The sequence below is a fragment of the Tachysurus fulvidraco genome, chromosome 10 (genome assembly GCF_022655615.1).
Source record: "Tachysurus fulvidraco isolate hzauxx_2018 chromosome 10, HZAU_PFXX_2.0, whole genome shotgun sequence".
In the NCBI taxonomy this organism is placed as follows: domain Eukaryota; kingdom Metazoa; phylum Chordata; class Actinopteri; order Siluriformes; family Bagridae; genus Tachysurus; species Tachysurus fulvidraco.
The window spans coordinates 25128613-25146239 of record NC_062527.1 but is presented as its reverse complement, the minus strand read 5'-3'; the positions used below and the strand labels follow the sequence as shown (position 1 = coordinate 25146239).

The 17627-nt window shown below is 44.3% G+C and overlaps 2 long non-coding RNA genes and 2 gene segments (V, D, J or C); 2 read left to right on the top strand and 2 right to left on the bottom strand.

Annotated features, from left to right (window-relative positions):
* Positions 1–1881: 1881 nt before the first annotated feature.
* Positions 1882–3306, bottom strand: LOC113663509. Its single transcript, XR_003445513.2, has 2 exons — positions 3181–3306; positions 1882–2357 (listed from the first exon to the last, which is right to left on the bottom strand). It is a non-coding gene; the product is annotated as an uncharacterized LOC113663509 (long non-coding RNA).
* A 7683-nt stretch (positions 3307–10989) lies between these two features.
* LOC125145733 lies at positions 10990–12441 on the bottom strand. Its single transcript, XR_007144166.1, has 2 exons — positions 12303–12441; positions 10990–11465 (listed from the first exon to the last, which is right to left on the bottom strand). It is a non-coding gene; the product is annotated as an uncharacterized LOC125145733 (long non-coding RNA).
* LOC113634003 overlaps positions 12411–17627 on the top strand; it is a 94532-nt gene continuing 89315 nt past the window's right edge. Inside the window, 2 exon segments of the V gene segment in view lie at positions 12411–12593; positions 12700–12932. Coding sequence covers positions 12542–12593; positions 12700–12932 — 285 coding nt within the window.
* On the top strand, positions 14343–15752 carry LOC125145727. The segment is given in 2 exon segments: positions 14343–14534; positions 14614–15752. Coding segments are annotated over 2 exon segments (438 nt in total).

The following is a 17627-nucleotide window of genomic DNA, read 5'->3' as shown; positions in this document are numbered from 1 at the left end:
TCAAAGATTTTGACTCACCCATCCCTTCAGGACTGACCTCCTCGACCCCGACCTGAGATGCTGAATGTCATGCAGTTTCTTTGTCGTGTTTCTTAAGACATTTCCTTGCCCAGTGATCTTGTCCTCCACAAATAAAACACCCACTGTCTCCCGTTCTCTCTCTTCGGGCTCTGCCTCTGCCTCTTCCTCGATGTGTTCGAGACCCCGCCACGGCTTGTATCATTGTCAGCTAGACTCTGTGTGTTTGTGCTTCTTTCTTCTTTTCCTGTTCCTGCTTGTGTTGTGCAAGCAGTTTCTCCGCATGCAGAGCATGTCGTTTGATGAGGCTCAGTTTTCCAGTGTCCCACGTGTTCCAGTGTCCCAAGGTGAAAAACATAGGTTTTTCACCTTGTCAGATATTTCTGGAATCAGTCCATTCATGAAGCTGTTTCTCAAGTGTGCCTCATACACTGTCATTGTCCCCTCACTCATGTCAGGTGGGGGAGTGAGGCCGCTGTGTGCGTTGTGTGTCAGTGAGGCGATGGAGATACTGTGCAACGTTTTCTCTGCCTCTGATCTCCACATCTGAAATGCTGTCCAATTTACTTCTACCCTCTTTCTCTTCTTTTTCCTGTCATTATCTCTTTCAATTTGGATCAGGTTACCTCTCAGCAAGTCTAACTGTTTCAGGCTAAAACTGCCACCGTCGGGGAAGACACACTCCATCACCCACCACATTAGTTGTGACACAGAATCAGGACCATAATTAGTTTTCATAAAATTCACATTAGGTCCAGTGATACACACTATGTTTGTACTGAGTTTGCTCTTAGATTTACTGTTGCCCATGACTATCTTAGTTTATTGTTGACAGTCTCTGTGCCAGAAAGCCTGTTCTCTTAGGCCGAGCTCGTCAGCTCTTAGCGGCGGGTTTTCTGAAAACCTCGCAAACAAGACACTTTTAGCACCTAATCCCAAATTAGGGCCATGCTTTACGTTTTATTTCTAGGCCTACGTTTCATGCACTAGGTGCCTATTCAGGTCCCTGACCTGTTGACAGATCCAGGTCTAAATCCTGTCTTTACAGCCCTTTCAGTGTAGGTAAGGCAAAAACGTAGTCAGAACAACAGGCAAAAGGTCAGGGCAGGCAGAAATCAGTCGTGAGGCAAAATACAGAAACAGATCAAAAACCAGAAACAGGAACAATCAGACAACGCTCAGAATGATAGCCGTAGCAAATCAAGACTTCGCAATGGGGTCAAGTTCGTTTGCTTATTTAAGTGCGCCAGCTGATAGAGAACAGCTGGTGCACTGATTAGGCTGAGCGGGGTGTAGTGGGAAGTGTAGTCCGGGAGCGCTTAATACTCCGGAGACGATTCTCTCCGTTGTGGGTGCGGAGGTGAGGCAGGTGTGCTGATCATGACAAGCTGCATCTTATTATACACAGATTTGTGAAATATTTCTCTACAGTAGAGAGAGTCAGTCATTAGAATACAGAGACCTCTAGTGGTGAAGAGGGGAATACATTACAACTAATCATATCATACTGTACAACTTATATTTTTAAATCTCTACCATAAGAAATTATATTTATCTTTAAGATTATTGTAAGATTATTATAATATTACTTTTAGAGACTGCTCTGATTAAGACTGAAATGGATCAGGGAGAGCAGAACTGAGCCACACAATAATATAAAGATCAGTGAAGTGAGAGTAAGATTTACATGAAGACGGCTGAGTGATCCTCTTTCTCCCAGAATAGAGCAGCACTTTCACCAGATGTTCAACTTTCTTCATCCAAACTCACTGAAGCACAACACACAGCCCTGAATCTACAGCTAAACACACTCTCTCCTCACACTGATAATGACTATTAACTCCAAGAAAAGAACACACAATGTCCAAAATGAAGCTTTATTTCAGCAGAGCAAAACTACAGGAAGAGCAACAGGACAGTGAAGAGAGTAAAGACAGAAATGTCAGCATTGTGTAGAACTGAAACTCTATTGTAGATGGATGTGGAAGCAGCTCAGTGTTCAGTTCTATCTTGGAGCTGTTAGCCTTAACACTGGCTCTTTCTGAACGTGACCGGATGATCCACGCCCTCGTGGGAGACCGTACAGACAAACTCCTCCCCCTTTTCCCAGAGTGCTTTGCTGAGGGTCAGGGTACTGCTGCGTGTGTAACCGTCCTTCTTCTGTTCTTCTGCACTGGTCAAGACCCCGTGATTCACCGCCGAGCCGTCCACCGTCCAGCTCACCGACGCCCCCTGTGGAGAGTAGGCAGACAGCAGGCAGAGCAGCGAGGCCGATTCCTCAGACTGGTGCAGAGAGGAGGGAGGGAGCAGAGACACGGAGGGCTTCACCGGGGGACCTTCTGTAGACCACAAACACACAATAAACACACCTTTACACACACTTACACAACATTTACTCATTACTGCTTCTTCACATCACTGCACTTCAGTAGAACTACTCAGCAGGAGAACATTTCCTAGTTCCTCCTTCTATTGTGGAGACACTCGGACTTTGATGGCCTTGATTCTGGGAGTGTGTTCCAGTCCTCCTGAGTCCTTCTGTTATTGTACATGTAGTGCTACAGTGCTACACACACTTACACAACATTTACTCATTACTGCTTCTTCACATCACTGCACTACAGTTTGAGTTTCCAGAGAAGAAGATTTACTCCATTACACAAATCACATATCTGGCAAAGAAGCTGAGAAATCAGTTCAGTGATGGAAATAACCACATCACACCACATCCACCTTTCTACACACTGTTTATCTTTGTTTCCAGATTCACAATCAGTCCATCAGTAACATGACAGAAGGCTAACAGACACAGGATGAAGTTTTCTACCATGTCCTTCACAGCACACAATATGAACTTCAGAAGCTGTGAATGTGAAAGTGCTGTTTACTGATGAACACACTGTCTACTTATTCAGCTAACAGCTAACTCCTGATTTTTAATTTCCTCTCTCTTATTTTTATTTTACTGAAACTGTCTCATCATCAAAACATACTCCACATTCCTTATCTCCAAATTATAAAGACATACAAATGAATAAATGAATAAACAAACAGAAATTCTTTATGATGTCCACATTTTTCTATTTGTCTAAACTTTATTTAATATTTTGATAAACAATAAAAATAAATGAATGGAATGTTGAATAAAGAAGAGAGACTTACTGATGATGAGTTTGGTTCCTCCACCAAAAGTCAACCACAGTGATACATTCTAATGAAGCCATCATACAAAAACCTCTGTTACACTCCAGTGACCACACACACACACACACACACACACACACATACAGTTGTGGTGTTTGCATATGTGTTCTGTGTCACTGCTACACACACTTTAAGAGCTGTAGTGCTGATCAGAGTGTGTTCAGTCCTTTCAGAGCCACTGACACACAGCACAATGATGATGGTACTGAGTCTCCTGCTGGGGACACTGGGACTCCTCGCTCACCGTGAGACATTCTCTTTACTTTTATTATTCATACACATCATCACATCACTCTCACACTCATTACTACATCTGTTTCCATTATTTTAACTCTGCATCCTTTTCTTTAGAGTCTTTTGGGGAAATCGTCCTGACTCAGTCTCCAGGATCTCAGTCTGTTTCTCCAGGAGAATCTGTTACTCTCACCTGTAGAACCAGTGCAGATGTTAGCAGTGACCTCCAATGGTACCTGCAGAAACCTGGAGAAGCTCCTAAACTCCTGATCTATGATGATGTTACACGTTACACTGGGGTTCCAGATCGTTTCAGTGGCAGTGGATCTAAGAGAGAATTTTACCTAAAAATCTCTGGAGTTCAGTCTGAAGATGCAGGAGATTATTACTGTCAGCAGGATGAGAACTATCCGTACACACAGTGTTACAGCGTCGTACAAAAACCTCCCTGAGCTGTAGAGGAAGTGCTCTGACTAAGAAACACACACTGATCTGAGAACAGCTGCTAAAGCTGCATTTTTTTGCTTTTTACTAGATTTTACCAGAAAATTGTCTCCATTCAACAAATGTTCTGTTCACATTTTTTTACTCTCTCCTAATCTCCGGTAAGCATCAATGGTTAGAGTTATATAGAGAACTTCAATTACATGTCTCTCAAACAGAAAACCTTGTTGACCACAAACTTGTGTGAGATCATGACTGATATGTTCCTGTCCATTGCATGTTGAGTTTTATATTGTAATCACATTTGGGCTCGACTCATTGATGCACGTTATGGTTTCAATATAAAACTTCCACTCAACATGTAGTGGACAGGAACATATCAGTCATGAACTCACAACTTTGTGGTCCACAAACACATTCACTGGATAACTGAGACACAAGGAGCTTTGTTCAGACAGACGCCGATGTAGTTTCATAGCCTTGTTTCCAACTTATCCAATTCTTCATGGTCCTGTTCTCCTCACAGTGCTTTCTCCCCAGACTGTTTAGTAGAACTCAGTTATCAGCTCAATACTTTGGGTCAATACACAAAATGTAAAAGTTTTTAAAACTGACTAAATTTATGAAGTTTTACGCCACTCCGCCATTCTTTTTTCACACTCACATTTTTCCAAGTGCCAAAAGCTTCCACTGTCTTCTCACTGCCCCTCATATATTTTAAACATAGAAAGATTTGTGATTCAAATCATTTAAAAATAATAACCAGGCATATTTTCTCAGTTCCCTACACACACTATATACAAAGATGTACAACATAATACCTTTGGATTCCAGTAAGAAGCTTGTCACATATTCACCTTCTCTCAGCACACAGCTCTTGTTCCATGTGACATCCAGATGGAAATTTTGTTTTTGATCTTTTCTTATTGTTTTACTTTTAGTTTTGTCTCCTCCCATAGACCTGTCATGTGTCATAACACATATCTCATGTGTTAGTACTACTGTGTTTCTAGTATGGTTTCTGACCTGAAAGTAGGTCTTGCTTCTTGTTGGACAGGACCACCCTCTGACCTCTGGCATGTGTGACCTTAAAGGGTGACTGTCATGTGAGGTTGTGGCTGTGGGATGGACTAGGATCAGGGAAAAGGGTCTTTAATGCTAACAGGTCCTGTTGGGGCCGAAGTAGACTTTAAAGCCATATTCAAGGTATAGAACAGAACCACCCAGACTTCAACAAATTAAAACTAAAATGTAAAAAATTCAGGCAACACTTTAGGTAGCCAACAAATGTAAATAACTCTCTGGACCACTGCTACATGGTCTTGAAGGATGCCTACCACACTGTTTACTGGGTGTCTGGTGCCCCTACTTCCTACATACAAACATAAACTAAATTCTGCTAAACCTACAGTTACTATGGTGAAAAATGTACAGATGAACCCAAGTTGTAAAAGCAAGAGGGATTTGATTGTACAGACTAGAGTGAATTTTATATAAAACATGATGACTTGGACAAACTATCTGATTCTGTTACATCTTAAATAATTTTCTGTGAAGACATATGCATCCCAAACAGCGCTCACAGAAAATTCTACAATAACAAACTGGATTACTGCTAAACAGAGATAGCTATTGAAGTATGGTGTTATAATGCTTCAAGCACAGCACCATAATACATGTTTCCAAAAACACCTACATCTCAGGACTGAATAACTACAGACCAGTTGCCTTTAGCTCTCTTGTCATGAAGTGCTATGAGATGCTGGGGCTAACATAACTGAAGTGCATCACAGGATTGCTGCTGGATCCATACTGATTGGAGGTGGACCGGCTTGTGGTTCTGGGATTCCTTGTGGTGTAGACACAACAATTTAGAACATAGCATCAGTAAGACAGTGCAGATGACAGTTGACTTTAAAAAAAATACTAATCCTCTGTCACCATTCACTATACAGGGTTGTACTGTGTCCAGTGCTGATTCCTTCAAGATCCTTAGACCATTTCAAAGACTTGAAGTGGGAGAAAAACACCAATATCATAACAGAGAAAGCCCATCAGAGATTGTACTTTCACAAGTGCTGACATCAAAGCCAAGTTAGGTCTGCATAGTGGATCGTTGTGACCAAACTGCCCTTCCTTCAGGGGAGATGGGAGAATCATAATGGACCCTTCACACCCTGAATACAGTCTGTTCAGGCTCATGAATTTTCTTCCCTTAAAATTAGATTGGCCTGAAGAAGAAGTAAGTGTCATCCGTTATAAGCTAGACGACCACTTTCTGACTTCACCCCGCAGATCACCTTCACGTGGGTGGCTGCCAGTTTCCCAGACCTCCATGCCAAGGTGTCAAGGTCTTGAAGAATTCCATTTTCAGCGCGTATTATTTCTCCTGCCACGTCTGACTATTCAGCCACTATAGGGTTTGAAAGCCATTGTATGGGGTGATGCCTGGGATTGAAGAGATGCTTACGGGCTATCTCTCAACTACATCGCCCACACGGAGGAAACCTGCCTTTGGGTGGTATCTGAGCTCCAGTGAGCCACTGACTTTGTGCTCCGTCCCACAAAGTAGACGGCCCGCTCCATAGGCCCTGCAATGGCTGTGCTTGTTGCCACAGAGTGGCACCTGTGGCTCAATTTAACTAATATTAAAGATGAGGATATGTCCTCTCTCCTGGATGCCCCGGTGTTACCTCAGGGCTTGTTCTGTGATGCAGTGATTACTGTCATCAACAGGCACAAGGAGTTGGCTGCATTCAGGCTCCCCTACTGCCTGCCCTGCCACCTCTGGCATTTCAGGCAGCAGAGGGGTCTGTGCCTGCTCCTCTTCCTTGCACGGATCTCCCTGGGTCGGCACCTGCCAGTTTCAGGGCACCCGGGAGGTCTTCGCAAGGTTGACACCACTGTCAGACAGCCAGTCAGCATCACAGTGGGTCCTGGATACCGTAGAAAAAGGCTACAGGATCCAGTTCTCCTCCCGTCCTCAGCACTTCCAGGGTGTGCTGCACACGATTGTTGGCAGACACCAGGCGGTGTTTCCCCAAGAGGAACTTTTCTCACTTCTGAGGAAAGGGGCCATAGAGCATGTTCCCCTCACAGGGCGGGACTCCAGCTTTACAACCGATATTTCATTGTTCCCAAGAGGGACAGGGGGCTGCGTCCGATTTTGGACCTATGGGCTCTGAACTGTACTCTGAAGACTTACAGATTCAAGATGCTCAAGCTCAAGGTTATCGTGTCCCAGATCAGGTCCACAGACTGATTTGTGATGATCGACCTTGAGGACGCTTATTTTCACATAGGCATTCTGCCGGAGCACAGGAAGTTCCTCAGGTTAATTTTTGGGGGAGAAGTGTACCGGTATTGTGTTCTTCCTTTTGGCCTAGGCCTTTCACCACGCAGGTTTACAAAGTGCATGGACACTGCCCTAGCACCATTGTGTCTCCAGGGCATCCATGTACTGAATTACCTGGACGACTATTACCCCACCCCACCCCAGAGATGGGGAAGCTCCGAAGGGGACCAGTCCCTAGAGGCAGGCCTCTCATCAGAGGTGACCAAGACTCTTCTGAATGCTAGGGCTCCCTCCACTAGGAAGCTATATGCTCTGAAGTGGAGGCTTTTTCGCCTCTTGGGCAATGAACAACGTCAGGATCCAGTTCACTGCCTGTTCGGTACAGTGCTGGAGTACCTGCAGTCTTGCTTTTCTCTACTTTGAAGGTGTATGTGGCTGCCATTGCTGCGAACCACGAGCCTGTCCTCGGGGCCTCCTTGGGTAGGCACCCTCTTGTCTCTCGCTTTCTGTGTGGTGTCAGGCAGCTGAGGACCGCGCCTCCTTCCTGCAGACCGCGCCTCCTTCCTGGGATCTCTCTGTGGTCTTGGAAGGGCTGCTGGAAGCCCCCTTTGAGCCCATGGAGTCAGCCTCTCAGAAGTTTCTGACCCTGAAGTTGGCTCTGCTCCTAGCCTTGGCCAGTCTCAAGAGTGGGGGATTTGCAGGCTGCCTGCTTAGAATCTTTTCCCCTGGCATGTCCAAGGATTGTTCACCGCTCTACCTCGTGGAGTAACTCCTCTGCCCCCTTTTTGTCTGTCTTGGGGGCCCAGAATAAGGGTAATCCGGTTTCCGCCAGCACACTGAGTATTGGAGGCCATTAGCTCAGGCCTATGAGGTGCGCGGTCTTGCCTCGCCTCTCGGCATCAGGGCTCACTCCACTGGGAGTATTGCCTCATCCAGTGCATTGGCCAGGGGTTTTACCTTTGGAGATGTTTGTGCTGCGGCAGGTTGGTCCTCTCTGCACACCTTTATCAGGTCCTATAACCTGGATTTGGACCGCTCTCCAGGGTCCCAGGTCCTGCAGGGCCTTGATGGTCTGTTCCCAGTCTGCTCATGCTCTCTCATGGCCTCTGGCACAGTCATCGACCGGTGCATGGCAACGTGGGTACTGGCGTTCCCATAGCATCAGCACTGACACAGCGTCGAGTTCCCTCAAAAGGGAACTACACCAGCTTACGTATGTAACCAGCTGGCCATGCCCCGGGCATCCTCACGTGCTTCTTTCAGACAAATAGAAGCTGGAGTAGTGTGACGTAGATGCGCTTATATGGACTTGCTAGCGCGTAATCACTCCATCACGTGTCGTTCCCGAGCCATTAAAATGGCGAGTGTGCACACAGAGCTTCGGACACAATGTCCTCACACAAGCGTTTCCCAGAGCGTCAGCACTGACGCAGCATCTCATACATACGTAACCTGGTGTAGTATCTAATTTACATTTACAGCATTTGGCAGATGCCCTTATACAGAGCGACTTACATAAGTGCTTAAATCTCTATCATTGGATACATCAATGCTGATTCACTAGGTAACACACATACCGCTTAGAATTAACGCCAAAATGTTCAATCTTGGTGTCATCAGACCAGAGGATCTTATGTCTCATAGTCTGGGAGTCCTTCATGTGTTTTTTGGCAAACTCTATGCAGGCTTTCATGTGTCTTGCACTGAGGAGAGGCTTCCGTCGGGCCACTCTGCGATAGAGCCCCGACTGGTGGAGGGCTGCAGTGAGAGTTGACTTTCTGGAACTTTCTGCCATCTCGCTACTGCATCTCTGGAGCTCAGCCACAGTGATCTTTGGGTTCTTCTTTACCAAGGCTCTTCTCCCATGATTGCTCAGTTTGCCTGGATGGCCAGGTCTAGGAATAGTTCTGGTCATCCCAAACTTTTATGAGGATTATGGAGGCCACTGTGATCTTAGGAAACTTGACTGCCGCAGAAATTCTTCTGTAACCTTGGCCATATCAGTGCCTTGCCACAATTCTGTCTCTGAGCTCCTTGGGCAGTTCCTGCGACCTCATGATTCTCATTTGCTCTGACATATACTGTGAGCTGTAAGGTCTTATATAGACAGGTGCTTGCCTTTCCTAATCAAGTCCAATCAGTTTAATAAAGCACATTTGCACTCCAATGAAGAAAAAATGAACAGCATATGAGTTAAATATGAGTGTCACAGCAAAGGGTCTGAATACTTATGACCATGTGATATTTCAGTTTTCTTTTTTAATAAATTTGCATAAATTTCTACATGTCTGTTTTTTTCTCTATCAAGTTGGGGTGCTGAGTACATTAATGATAAATAAAATGAACTTTTTTGATTTTAGCAAATGGCTGCAATGAAAGAAACAGTGGTCAATTTAAAAGGGTCTCAATACATTCCGTACCCATTGTACATCAATCAAAAGGTGCAGGCTATTTGGTAGTGCCACAAGTACTAAAGGCTACAGCAGGGGGCAGAGCTTTTTCTTACAGAGCCCCACAGTTATGGAACAGACTTCTAATTAGTGTTCAGGTATTGTTATGTAATTATGTAATTTATAATCACACTCTCCGGGGCACGGTGGCTTAGTGGTTAGAATTTTCGCCTCACACCTCCAGGGTTGGGGGTTCGATTCCCGCCTCCGCCTTGTGTGTGTGGAGTTTGCATGTTCTCTCTGTGCCTCGGGGGTTTCCTCCGGGTACTCCGGTTTCCTCCCCGTCCAAAGACATGCATGGTAGGTTGATTGGCATCTCTGGAAAATTGTCCTGAGTGTGTGAGTGAATGAGAGTGTGTGTGTGCCCTGTGATGGGTTGGCATTCCGTTCAGGGTGTATCCTGCCTTGATGCCCGATGACGCCTGAGATAGGCACAGGCTCCCCGTGACCCCAGAAGTTCAGATAAGTGGTAGAAAATGAATGAATGGATGAATAATCACACTCTCTGGTGTCATGCAGATCCACTCAAGGTTTCGTACTCATAACTTCTCAGAGTTGTTCCTTGCCACCATTGCCTTGGACTTGATCATTAGGTATAAATATAGATTTACATTTTGAAAAAATAAACTTTGCAGTTTTTGTCTTGAATTATTACATGCATGTAAAGCTACTATAGTCATTGTTAAAAGTGATATAGAGATAAAATTGAATGAGACTTGAATTTCTTATGTATCATGGAGTCTAGTCTCTGTCTCTGTTCTATGATGAGGCTTGATGACTGATACATTACATGATTATTATTCCTATGGAAGTCTGAACATAACTGCTGTGTGTGACCTTTTATAGGATCTTGTAGATAAAAGGCATGTTTGATATTGTCCTAAAGTTGGACAGGTTCAGAGGTGGAAGGGAGGATTTTTAATGAATGCTGAAGGATGAAAAATGCTGCATTTAACTGCAAATGAAAATTAGGTTTAATCACAAACCTATTATAAATATAAAATTTATCATCCTTTAGATGATAAAGTGTGTAGTGTCAGTTCCCTCAACCATAAATCCTGCTCTAAAGAAAGACATGAAACCAGCTTCCTGTTCCACACCCAAATAAACACACAGAGTCAGTTTTAAGCAGGAAATCAGAGAGCAGTGTAGAGGAAGTGAGATTTACATGAAGACGGCTGAGTGATCCTCTTTCTCCCAGAATAGAGCAGCACTTTCACCAGATGTTCAACTTTCTTCATCCAAACTCACTGAAGCACAACACACAGCCCTGAATCTACAGCTAAACACACTCTCTCCTCACACTGATAATGACTATTAACTCCAAGAAAAGAACACACTATGTCCAAAATGAAGCTTTATTTCAGCAGAGCAAAACTACAGGAAGAGCAACAGGACAGTGAAGAGAGTAAAGACAGAAATGTCAGCATTGTGTAGAACTGAAACTCTATTGTAGATGGATGTGGAAGCAGCTCAGTGTTCAGTTCTATCTTGGAGCTGTTAGCCTTAACACTGGCTCTTTCTGAACGTGACCGGATGATCCACGCCCTCGTGGGAGACCGTACAGACAAACTCCTCCCCCTTTTCCCAGAGTGCGTTGCTGAGGGTCAGGGTACTGCTGCGTGTGTAACCGTCCTTCTTCTGTTCTTCTGCACTGGTCAAGACCCCGTCCTTCACCGCCGAGCTGTCCACCGTCCAGCTCACCGACGCCCCCTGTGGAGAGTAGGCAGACAGCAGGCAGAGCAGCGAGGCCGATTCCTCAGACTGGTGCAGAGAGGAGGGAGGGAGCAGAGACACGGAGGGCTTCACCGTGGGACCTTCTGTAGACCACAAACACACAATAAACACACCTTTACACACACTTACACAACATTTACTCATTACTGCTTCTTCACATCACTGCACTTCAGTAGAACTACTCAGCAGGAGAACATTTCCTAGTTCCTCCTTCTATTGTGGAGACACTCGGACTTTGATGGCCTTGATTCTGGGAGTGTGTTCCAGTCCTCCTGAGTCCTTCTGTTATTGTACATGTAGTGCTACAGAAAAATAAATCCACTGCTGATGGAAATACACTGATATTCCACACAGTCAGGGCTGGAAAACATCACACCTTCCCTTTGAGTTTCCAGAGAAGAAGATTTACTCCATTACACAAATCACATATCTGGCAAAGAGGCTGAGAAATCAGTTCAGTGATGGAAATAACCACATCACACCACATCCACCTTTCTACACACTGTTTATCTTTGTTTCCAGATTCAAAATCAGTCCATCAGTAACATGACAGAAGGCTAACAGACACAGGATGAAGTTTTCTACCATGTCCTTCACAGCACACAATATGAACTTCAGAAGCTGTGAATGTGAAAGTGCTGTTTACTGATGAACACACTGTCTACTTATTCAGCTAACAGCTAACTCCTGATTTTTAATTTCCTCTCTCTTATTTTTATTTTACTGAAACTGTCTCATCATCAAAACATACTCCACATTCCTTATCTCCAAATTATAAAGACATACAAATGAATAAATGAATAAACAAACAGAAATTCTTTATGTTGTCCACATTTTTCTATTTGTCTAAACTTTATTTAATATTTTGATAAACAATAAAAATAAATGAATGGAATGTTGAATAAAGAAGAGAGACTTACTGATGATGAGTTTGGTTCCTCCACCAAAAGTGAACCACAGTGATACATTCTAATGAAGCCGTCATACAAAAACCTCTGTTACACTCCAGTGACCACACACACACACACACACACACACACACACACACACATACAGTTGTGGTGTTTGCATATGTGTTCTGTGTCACTGCTACACACACTTTAAGAGCTGTAGTGCTGATCAGAGTGTGTTCAGTCCTTTCAGAGCCACTGACAGCACAATGATGATGGTACTGAGTCTCCTGCTGGGGACACTGGGACTCCTCGCTCACCGTGAGACATTCTCTTTACTTTTATTATTCATACACATCATCACATCACTCTCACACTCATTACTACATCTGTTTCCATTATTTTAACTCTGCATCCTTTTCTTTAGAGTCTTTTGGGGAAATCGTCCTGACTCAGTCTCCAGGATCTCAGTCTGTTTCTCCAGGAGAATCTGTTACTCTCACCTGTAGTACGAGTCAGAGTGTTAGCACTTACCTCCACTGGTACCTGCAGAAACCTGGAGAAGCTCCTAAACTAATGATCTATTCGATATCTTCTCGTCAGTCTGGGATTCCAGATCGTTTCAGTGGCAGTGGATCTGGAACACAGTTTAGTCTAAAAATCTCTGCAGTTAAGGCTGAAGATGCAGGAGATTATTATTGTCAGCAGGCTCAGAGCTGGCCGTACACACAGTGTTACAGTGTCGTACAAAAACCTCCCTGAGCTGTAGAGGAAGTGCTCTGACTCAGAAACACACACTGATCTGAGAACAGCTGCACAGCTGCTAAAGCTGCACTCCACTGAACATCATCAAACATCTTCATGTTTCAAAAATAATCCTTCTTAAAAAGCAGAAATCTCTTCATCAGCTGTTCGTGCTGTGATGAGAAATCAGCTGATGTGTGTAATGATATCTGATGATTTCCACCTTCTGCTAAGAGGAGCAGTGTCTACTACACACTACTGTAACACACAATGTAGTGCAGGATCTTTCAATAAGAGGCAACATTTATTTCTATATGATTCTAGATTTAAAGATTCATTTTCTCATCATCTGTAAAGTTTCAACACAAACCAGTCTCCTGTTCTACCCCAACCTGATGAAATCTAGACTGATGTTCAGTGATGTGGCCACTAGATGGTGCTGTAATGGAACTGTATACATGCTGATCTGTTACTGTGATGAAGAGAAGATGGACTGAGGATTAAACAATCTTTAAGATGAACTAATTTACATTTTTTCTGTATTCCCAAAATACTTGACCAGTCTGATCTCCTCCTCTGATCTCTCCCATCAACAAGATGTTTCAGACTGCAGACCCTCTGATTACAGGATAGTTTTGTTTTTCACACCATTCTGTAAAAACTCTAGAGATGGTTGTGTGTGAAAATCCCAGGAGATCAGCAGTTTCTGAAAAACCCAAACCAGCCCATCTGATACCAACAACCATTTACTGTTAAAGTCACAGAGATCAGACTTTTACTCCATTCTGGTGTTCGCTGTGAACTTTAACTGAAGCTCTTCACCTAAATCTGCATGATTATATACACTGTGCTGCTGCCACATGATTGGCTGATTGGATAACTGGATGAATGTGCAGGTGAACACAGGTGAAGGGTCCTGATAAAGTGGTGTATATCATTTCATCCATACCTGGAAAATGTCCCCCAACCAACCCAGATAAATAAAAGCAGTTAAAGCAGTGAAACTGAGAGAGAGAGAGAGAGAGAGAGAGAGAGAGAGAGAGAGAGAGAGAGAGAGAGAGAGAGAGAGAGAGAGAGAGATCAGTGAAGTGAGAGAGGAGAGATTTACATGAAGACAGATGAGTGATCCTTTTTATCTCAGAATAGAACAGAACTTTCACCAGATGTTCAAATTATTCTGCTTATTAAGAGTCCAGACTGGAAACATTAACGTCTTCAATAATCAGTACAGTGATACACTCATGGTACAAAAACCTGTTACACTACAGTGACCATACACACACACACACACACACACACACACACACACACACACACACACACACACACACACACACACATTTCCATAGAGAGAGCTTCCACTTTGCATTATCAGCTCATGCTTCAGTGCCCTGTGAGTGTTTATAGCCCTGTGACTTTAACACTTCATGACTGAGAGCTGCTGCTCAGCGACTTCACCCACAGAAACCATGAGTTTGATCAGCGTCTTCATCTGCACACTGCTCCTCTGTGCTCAAGGTAAGATTTCACTCAGTGAAATGTATTCAACATCTAATAATTATCTTACCTACATTTCTTCATCCTTCTCCTTTTTCAGGATCCCAGAGTCAGGCCATTGTGACTCAGAGTCCTGCAGTGAAATCTGTTTCTCCAGGAGAGACAATCACCATCAGCTGTAAAACTAATGTTGCTGTGGATAATGACTGTGACAGTAAATATGACTGTTTGTACTGGTTTCAGCAGAAACATGGAGAAGCTCCTAAACGTCTGATCTATTGGGCTAGTACTAGAGCATCAGGTATTCCAGATCGATTCAGTGGCAGTGGATCTGGAACTGATTTCACTCTGACCATCAGTGGAGTCCAGACTGAAGATACTGGAGATTATTACTGTCTAACTGATCATTACAACACATTCAAAACTTCTTCGTTCACACAGTGTTAGAGCGTCGTACAAAAACCTCAGTGAGTGAGACTGCTGCAGCTGCAGGTGCTGAGGAGGACGATGTGATGCAGCACAATGACACGGTTTAACAAACACAATACACTTACTCAGTAGTCAAGTCCAGCTTTCTCATCTCTGAGCTTCATTTACATATTTACAGAGCTGCCATGAGGCCAAAACCCTGATCAGAGGTCAGTAGTTGGTCATTTACCACTTTAACCAGTGTGGTGTTAGAGTGTGGTGAGGAATAAATCAGAAGATGTTATGTCTCTTACTCTGATACAGATCTGCACCTAAATGTTCAGCTAACACTTTTTTACATCAGACCTGAGTTTTAAAGCTGATACTAAACTTCATAGCACATGACCTGGTAATCCAGCTGTGAATTAAAACACCTTCACAACACTCCATTCCCTGTTGTCCCTTTGATGATGTCAGAGCAGTGTATCATATACTGTGACATGAATACCTGCAATTATCCTGTACAACCACTACCATGAGTCCCTCTGTTCAAATCCCACAGCAAAACTCAGTCACATGTCATTTCCTCTCTAATGTCCAGGCCTTGGTGCTTTTGAGCTCCTACCTTGCAGTACTGCATGGCAGAGTCATGTGTTGACAGAAGACATTACAGTAATTATAAAACAGTACATACAAGAAGTTTATTCATGAACCTTCATCAGATCTTCCACATTTCCAACATCTGCACATTTGTACTGAAGCAGAATGGTGCATTGTATCTATGAATCAAAGAGCATTGTTTGGTTCTCGTTGCTTTATGCTCCTGTGGCAGAAAACTGATATCTGTAAATTTACAAAGTGCATGGATGCTGCCCTGGCACCATTGCGTCTCCAGGCATCTGTGTACTGAATTACCTGGATGACTGGCTCATTCTGGCCCAGTCAAACGCTTTGGCGGCCAGTCTTTGAGATTCTGTGCTTGCCCATATGAGGTCTCTAGGCCTTAGGTTGAACCCAGAAAAGTGTGTGCTTTCTCCTTCTCAGAGAACCACCTTTCTGGGGGTAGTTTGTGGCTCCACTTTGATGCGGGCACATCTGTCTCCCGAACGGGTGGCTTCCATCTTGTCAGCAGTGAAAGCTATTCGGCTAGGCCGGGGCCTCTCTGTTGCTGAGACACATAGTGTGCTGGGCCTCATGTTGGCAGCAGCCAACATTATCCTTTTGGGTCTGCTTCACATGAGGCCATTCCATGTTTGCCTCAGGTTTGTAAGGGTTACACGCCATGGGCTTCATACCCTTCTTATGTGGAAAAAGATGGTTCCTGGCCTTGAGTCCCACTCTAGAGGTATGTCTGCATCGCAGGACTCTTTCGACGGATGCCTCACTTTCAGGGTGGGGAGTGACATTGGTTGGCTGTCCTGCCCAGGGTCTATGGGAAGGCCCCTATCTCTCATGGCACATAAATTGCCTGAAGACGAGGGCTGTGTTTCTAGCACTGAAACACTTTCTCGCACACCTCAGGGGCTGCCATTTCTTAGTACATACAGACAGCACTGCAGCGGTGTCCTATATCAATCATCAGGTTGTCGCAACAGATTCTGCTCTGGGCAGAGACCAGGTTCCTTTCACTGGGAATGATTTTCATTCCAAGGTATGTAAATTGGGACACAGACTTCCTGTCAAGGCAGGTGCTGAGGCTGGGGAGTGTTGTCTCCACCCCCACTTGTCGGAGTGAATTTGGCAGATTTTCAGCCGGTCGAAAGGATGTTCGCCTCCAAGGAGTCAATCCACTGTTCGCTGTAGTTTTTCCCTCTCTCATCTGGCCCCTTTGGGCCTGTATGCCTTGGAATGGAAGTGGATGTAGCTCTGCTCCCACATGTCCTAGCCAGAGTGTGCCAAGACAGGGTCAGCCTTCTCCTAGTTGTCCTTCCTTGGCCCTTTCAAGTTTGGTTCACCAACCAAGTCTCCCTCCTGATCTCAGGAAGGATCTCCTCTCTCAGTGGTTAAATGATTCAACATTCCCATCCTAAAGAAACCTGCTCTGGATCCATCAGATATCAGTAACTACAGACTGGTATCACTTCTCTCGTTTCTTTCAAAAATTCTTGAACTATAATTGTCTATATTGTCTATAATCAGCTTTCTGTCTATCTTCATGCTGCTGGATCAGCCAAACTGTCATCCGTCCTTATCCTCCTTGACTTTTCAGCAGGGTTTGATACGGTCAACCACAAGACTCTCTTTTCCACCCTCAGGAGTCTTGGGATTTGCGGATCAGCTTGGGAATGGTTCGCTTCCTACTTGGAAGGGCGCTCATATCAGGTAACATGGAGGGGACTGACATCTGCTCCATGCAGACTCTACACTGGTGTCCCACAGGGCTCAGTACTTGGTCCTCTTCTTTTCTGGCTGTATATTCACTCTCTTGGCGAAGTTATTTCCTCACATAGGTTATCTTACCACTGCTATGCTGATGATACACAACTTATCTTCTCTTTCCCACCCTCTGATGCCACAGCTTCTGATCGGTTCTCAACATGTCTGGCAGAAATATCATCATGGATGACTGCTCATCGGTTAAAGCTCAATCATAGCAAAACTGAACTGCTGTTCATCAGGTGATTCATCCCCAGGTCATGACCTTGCTATATCCCTGCACAACGATCTGATCTCCCCTTCAGCCACAGCTCCCAACCTTGGGGTAAC